Source organism: Parus major, chromosome Z, assembly GCF_001522545.3.
Source record: "Parus major isolate Abel chromosome Z, Parus_major1.1, whole genome shotgun sequence".
Classification (NCBI taxonomy): Eukaryota; Metazoa; Chordata; class Aves; order Passeriformes; family Paridae; genus Parus; species Parus major.
Genome location: NC_031799.1, coordinates 13,400,083 through 13,407,161, shown reverse-complemented (window position 1 = coordinate 13,407,161; position 7,079 = coordinate 13,400,083). Strand labels below are relative to the sequence as shown.

General features: G+C 36.6%; 1 protein-coding gene across 3 annotated transcripts in view; it reads right to left on the bottom strand.

Annotated features, from left to right (window-relative positions):
• GHR (growth hormone receptor) overlaps nucleotides 1-7,079 on the bottom strand; it is a 152,182-nt gene that overhangs the window by 12,059 nt on the left and 133,044 nt on the right. For all 3 annotated transcript variants that reach the window (XM_015653138.3, XM_015653137.3, XM_015653135.2), the window contains exons 4-6: nucleotides 2,835-2,964; nucleotides 1,644-1,804; nucleotides 479-657 (exon numbers count right to left, since the gene is read on the bottom strand). In XM_015653138.3, coding sequence (XP_015508624.1) covers nucleotides 479-657; nucleotides 1,644-1,804; nucleotides 2,835-2,964 — 470 coding nt within the window. The remainder of the gene's footprint in view (nucleotides 1-478; nucleotides 658-1,643; nucleotides 1,805-2,834; nucleotides 2,965-7,079) is intronic.

Below are 7,079 nucleotides of genomic sequence, written 5' to 3'. Positions count from 1 at the left end.
CCTCCCTCCCTTTCTCTTTCATTTTTCTATCTCTCTCTTTCTCTCTTTCTTTCTCTCTCTCTCTTTCATTTTTACAGGTACTCTGAAGGATCTGGATTGACATGATATGTACCAAACAAAATATCCTCTTCTGACTCCTGTAACACCATGCACTTTTTAAATAGTTGAAGTTTAAGAAAACAATACGTAAATATTTTATCCTTGAAGAAACTTGTATATACCTGACTCTTCCTATACCTACTAATCTAACACAGGTGTTCTTGGGTTTCCATTATCCTGCTTGTCAACAATCTTGACACATAAAGTTACGGTGTTTGCTAGAAAATGTCAGAAAAAAAAGTAGGCATATTGTTTAAGAATTAAGGTATCATTTAATCAGCAATTACAGACATGCTTTTCACAGTGGTACAAAAGTGTTAGGGATAGAACAAGCCTGCACTGCACTATGTCTAATGTATAATAAATATTTGTTTCATACCTCCTTCCATTTTGTCTCATTAACTTCTTTGTACTGCAATTCATACTCCAGAGTAATCCATCCCTTGCGAACATCTGCTGTTGGTGGTGGATCCCATCTTACCTGGATATCCCCATGGATCCCAGTCTGACTAGTATTTAGCAGAGTCCAGTTAAGGTGGACAGGGGGATCAGGTAGTACTGTTTAAACAGAGTATTTGGAATAAATAGCCGTTTTCAATGTGAAATGACCATTCTCACTACACACTGATACATTATTTCAGGACTTAAAACTATATTAACCATGTATTTTCTGATTAAAATCTAATACATTGCAATGGGAAAGTTATTGCAAGTTTAGTAACAAGAAGGCACTCTGCCAACTGGCAGTAGACATGTTCTGCACAAAACTCACCGAAGCAACTAAGAAAGAAGATTAAGAATTCCCTATTGAAGTATATTTCTAAATAGCAGATTAAAAAACACTAGATTAAACAAATTATCCATCAAAATTTAAATCTAGAGCTCTGACCAGAAATAAAAACAATAATTGGAATAATGCAGATAGACAAGTATTTAGTTGCTAATATAGAAGTACACTGAAAAATTTTGGTATTCAAAAAATTGATCTAAATTTCCTCAGCTGAATAAAAAAGAGCATTGGGTATTCTAATCACCTGTAGGAATACATTATCTGGATATGTAGTTAATGGTGGTACACTACCACTATCAACAAGCAATAACATCTATAAAGTCCTAGGAAGTCACAATTCATATTGCCATAAATACAAATCACATCCTTTAGATTACAGTTCAGATTCAGGAATGAAATAGTTTTTGGCTTCCACAGCTTTGCAAAACCAAAGTTTTAATGCCAACTTTGCTGTACAAGGAGATGTAGCATTCAGTAGAAAGGACTCAAAGTGACAGCAAAGACAAGCTCACTTCAGCATGCACACATTTGAGAGACCACTGATATTTAGAAAAAGAAATTATATATTTTCTTTTTTTTCTTTTAAGCTTTCTCTAAATCTGGACAATATTTTCTGGTGTGGATCACATTACAGTGTTACAAAATCAAATACCTTTCTATATATCATATATTTTAGGTAGTAACTTTTGAAAGAGGCAATACAGCCTAAGTAATACAAAAGCTTATAAAGGTAAGATACATTATGGAATCATACCTATTTCATCAACACTGAAACATTTTTTATCATATACTTCATTTTTACTGGCAAGCTGAACACAGTATGGTGTCCACACAGAGGTGTAGGAGGCGTTGAAGTAACAGCTATTTTGTCCTGAAGTGATATAATCAGGGCATTCTTTCCAGTCTTCCTCATTACTAGAATGACAACAAAAATGCAGTATTTGTGAGAGAGAAATTTACAGACCTTACAAAGTACAAATTACAGATGTTATGAGACACAGTGCTGATAAGTTGTAAAACTTATGAAAGGGATCAAAACATGTCAAAATTGATGGTGATTTACAATGAAACCACTACTGAAGAAACATGCAAAACTGACTTTAGGTACTCACGTGCTCTTAGAGGCCTAGAAAATAGTTAAATTTTAAGGCACCTTCTAACCCAAACCATTTCATGATTCTTTTATTCTATGATCCTATGATTTCAGAGATGCCTCAGAGTGACTAAGAATGCCAGCCTTGCCTTTAGGTTTAAGTCTGCTATGCAAATATATCATTACCATCATCAAAAAGCATCTGTAGCTCAGAAAGATCAAAACCCTGTTCATTAGAACAAGAAGTTCACATCCTCCTGCTCCTGTGAACAAAAAGCCTATTTCCTTAATAGCCATTACTGGTAATGTCTATGTCCTTTTTCAGGCTAATCATTGTAGCAACCTGAAAATTAAAAAAGCATAAAGTGCAGCTGAATCATAATTGACTCAATGAAATATTATCCCAGTATCAGAGCAGCCTTTTCCCCTGGACCTGTACATTGAGACTTTATCACACCAATTGATCAATGGGGAGTTCATAAAACTTAAATAAAAATTTGAAAGAGGTTGTATCCAACCTCCACATCTGTGTACACATATGAAGAATATCAGAGTTGCAGGTTAGATGGATAAAGAATAAACTGAAGCTGCATACTAAAAAATCCTTATCCAAGCCACATAATGTTCAGTTTTGGATTCTGCAACCTGGACCCAAATTATCTATCAAATAATGCTCATTCCTGCAAATTAGTTAATAATTACCAATAAATTCTGACATTGGAAAAAATGTACTTAAACCATGGTTTTATACCCTTGAAAACAGTACAGCTCATATCACAGAAAAAAATTAACAACCTAACAAGCATGGCAAATTAAATTACTACTCTCTTTTCCCGTTTCAGCTTTTATTACCTCTTTTTGTACAATAGCTGTAGTATTCTTGGAACAGTGAGGTTATAAAAATTTCCAGCAGTCCAAAAACATGAAAATGTCTCCATTTCAGGTGATCTGCATTTGCTGATTTGTGGCCACTGCAAAAGGTCTGTCAGAAAAAAAAGCAGGGGACAGAAGGATACACATTAAACAAATCCAAACCCCAGGCTAACCTGTCGTTAAAATGAAACTCAGCATCTTTAATGAATAATTAAATTGTCTTCCAATCCCTATGTACAAAGAGGCAAGATTTAAATTATTATGTGCATACATGTAGGTGACTAGAGAAGCCAAATTTGAAAGATGCATCATGCTCTCTTTTGTACCATGTAGAACTGACAGTCTGACATGTAGAATCACAGCCTGACACTTGGCAGAGGGATTTTCCAGCCCTACAGCTGTAACTGAATTGAAAAGTCTGTTTCAGATGGAAGAGACCTAACACAATCATCCTCTCCGACTGCCTGACCACTTTAGGGCTAACCAAAGCTTAAAACCTGTTATTGGGGGCACTGTCCAAATATCTCTTAAACACTGTCAGACTTGGGGCATCAAACATCTCTCTGGGACACCTCTTCCAGAGTTTGACCACTTAAAGAAACTCATCCTAATGTCTAGTAATAAACCCCGTCAGGTGTAGTTTTGAACCATTCCCACGTGTCCTGTCACTAGTCCTCTTAGAGCTTTGTTTCCCTCAAGATGCAATCAAGGACATTCAAATCCTCTAAAACTGCAAGGCCCAGCACTGCACGCAGGGAGGTTGCACCAAGGCTGAGCACAGAGGGCTCATTGCCTGTGGACCAGCTGGCTGTCCCTAGTTTGGTTAGTTCAGTATAGGTACACCTGAATTACCACTTTACTTGCTTTAAAGAAGGTGTGGTACTGCAGAGCTTCTGTCAGACTCACCAGAGCACACACCCAGCTGAGACATTTCACAAGGCTTGTTCATGAGAGAAGCCGCCTTGAGCTGAGCTCAGGTTTGTGTGCACAATGCTGTGAAACTATAACCTTGTTCTGAAGACATAAGGGGACTTCTAAGCATGGCCATGTTATGCCACATGCCACTTCCACATCCATAATTTCTACTATTTGTCGTAACCGAAACAATGAAAGATCATAAAAAGACTACAATAAAGCAGCCACATCAACCCTTGTGAGAAATATAAAAGCAGGTATGACTTACTGCTTCCCAAGTAAAGCCTTAACTTTTCCCTGATTTTGAAGGTTCTAATTGCCAGTGTTCCCTACGTGGCCTGGAAAGCTTTCAGAGGATGATCAAATACACATGGAGGTGTCTACCTCTCTTCACAGACTATCTGGGAAATATGATCATTTATTTAAGAAAATTTCTCCAAAATGCACTTAACATGTAGATGTTAGTCAGGTATTTAGAAGTGGTGAAATGATCCCTGAAAAGGGAATAACATGATGCAACTGGACCCTTTGTGCAAAGTTCTTTGCAAATGTTTTGGCAGTATCACAGCTGTGACTATCAGAATTTCAGACAAGATTTAAGGAGGAAGTGTCAGGGTGGTGAAACCCTGCTCAGAGGGGTGGTGGGTGCCTCACCCAGGAAACATCCAAGATGAGGCTGGACAGGGCCCTGAGCATCCTGGTTTAGTTGAAGCCATCCTGGGTGATTGCAGGAGGGTTGGATGAGGATCTTCACAAGTGCCTTCCCACCCAAACCATTCTGTGATTCTATGATAACACTTGATACAAGATATTTACCTTCAAAGTCAGAGAAAGTATTAAGATACAGTCATTCACAAGCACTATGCATTTCCTGCTATGCAAGAGGATATTGTGGTATTCATGAACGCTGACTCCTTTATTTATGGCTCAGACAGACACAGCCACTCCATGCCTGAGCAATCTGTATTTCTTGGGCTCAATGGTTTTAAATTGTATACTTTATATTACTGCCAAGCACCCACATCAGGCAGTAACTAATACATGATTATTATGCATTTCTGTTTTGCTCATCCCATGAAATTGTCTGATTTTATGCTTTGGACAATGAACAACGCCTGAGCATATGTCAGCAAATAGATTTCACAAGCTGGTTAGACTAAACCTCTCTGCCCTGCCCTTCCCTCTCCTGCCTCCCCAAAGCATTGAGAATTCATCGTGCCACCCTAAAATAACTGAAGTGTGATTGGAAAGATTTTAAAAAGCTGCTTTTTTTCTTAGCTAGCAAGTTCTGTTTCACTCAACTTTGAGTAAGTTTCAGTTTAAAACTGAAACACATTTTGAAATTAACTGTTGCCGCAAATGGAAAAATATTGTAGTGTTCTTTTGACAGAAAATATTTAAACAGAGTATTTTTACTATTGTGTCTGGCTTTTTTGGTATGGTATTCAGCTTTGGTATAGTATGGTTTGACAGCTTTGGCAAAACTCCAAAATGCTTCTGGGATTGACCTTGATTTGAGTTTTTACACAGTTTTACATCATTTGTCAAACATTTTTCATGTGGTAGATGTCTTTGTTAGAAACAGCACATGATCACGAAACTGCAAATCATCATAACATAAATCCAAAATAAAATAGGATAAAAGATTCAAGAACAGTATTATATTTCTAACTTTTTTAAAGTGTGAGTGTTCCAGCTTTCAAATTTGAATTCTTATTTAACTGAAAATCAAATTATTATATAACAGCAAAACAAAGAAAAATAACTGTTTAAAAACAGAACAAGAAAAATGAATTAAATCTTCTGCCTTTACTTCAAAGACATAAATAAAATTGCCTCAATTGCATAATACCTATAATCAAGAAGACACGTGTCTCTCCCTTCTTCTATAAACAGATAGTGTGCAAGGAAGTACAGGCTATGGCTTTTCCTGTTTCTAACCTCAGCTATATGCAAATATAGTTATTTTTACTGCAACACATTAAGAATTTGAGAAAATGATATATTGGAAAACTCTCCTAAATTTGAGTATTTCTGTTGATGTATTTATAGCTGTATTTATAGCTAGAACATACAATATTTAAAGAACATGCAGAACATATTCTCATCTGTAGGGGCAAATAAAGTCTCAATGTCACTTTTTAACATTATGAAATGAACTGAATTGAATCAAATGTCACTTAGATTTTGTGAGGTCCAACAGAACTTTAGATAGAGGGTCTACAATGTCTTAATAATCAATTCTCTGGAATTTACCAGCTTTATGTACATCTTCAGACGTACCAGCTCTCTTAGGAAAACAGATCGTAACACAACCAGAATGGCATCATTTACAATGGAGAGGATTAGCAATGTAGAATACAGATTAAGACTTGGTCTCTTACATCCTAACTTCAAGAGGAATGTGTCCTCAAGTCTCTCTTTTCCAGTTTATCATTACAGGAGTATTAATTTTTTCTCTCACTGATGTTCTTTCAACAGACTCAAGAGTTTTTGAATAGGGAGTATTTTTGTTTGGGATTCAGTATTCCTGGTTAATCAGTTAATATGAATACATGTATTTTTATTTTATGACTATTTGAAAGAAATGGTATCTTATTATAAACATTTCCAGTTTCTGTGTCAAGCTGCCAGCCTCTGAAACTGCAGATTTTGTGACTGACTGAAGAAAACTTTAACATACTGACTTTTGTAGGGCTTGGCATTCCTGAGGCAGAGCTCATGAATTCCTTGTTTTCCACATAAGTCAATTATCAGCACTGTGCAGGATGCTGTGTGAGCTCCATCTCTGGAACAAACTGTCCCAGAATGAGATAAATGTAAGCAGTAGCTCAGCTGAACACATTTAGGTGCATTTAGACAGCAGGACACTGAAAATAAAGGCTGTCAAACCAAGATTTTAAACAGACTAGAAGAGCAAAACAAACAAGAGCAAAACAAAGCATGGATGCACACTTGCTCGTTTCCTATCTAATCCAGTAAGTTCCAGTCAAACTGTCATTAATAAAACCACTTGCTTTACTCAAGATAATGGTTTGATCAAGTATGCCATTTCAACAGGAAAAAACATGGAAGAAAGTGTCAGAAGGCTAAATCTTTTAGGGATCGAATTTCCTTTTTTCTTCCCCCTTCTCCCCGCTTCCTTAAATGTCCCTCTAATAAAATATAACTTTTAAAGGAGCTGTAAGCGTGAAAGAATAAAGAACTGAAATGTGTAACTGGGGTGTTGAAAAACAGTTTGTCACTATCTTGGAGAAAGTCTTACTGCCACCAGACCTCTAGCACTTCTGCAGGGACAACAGCAGAGGA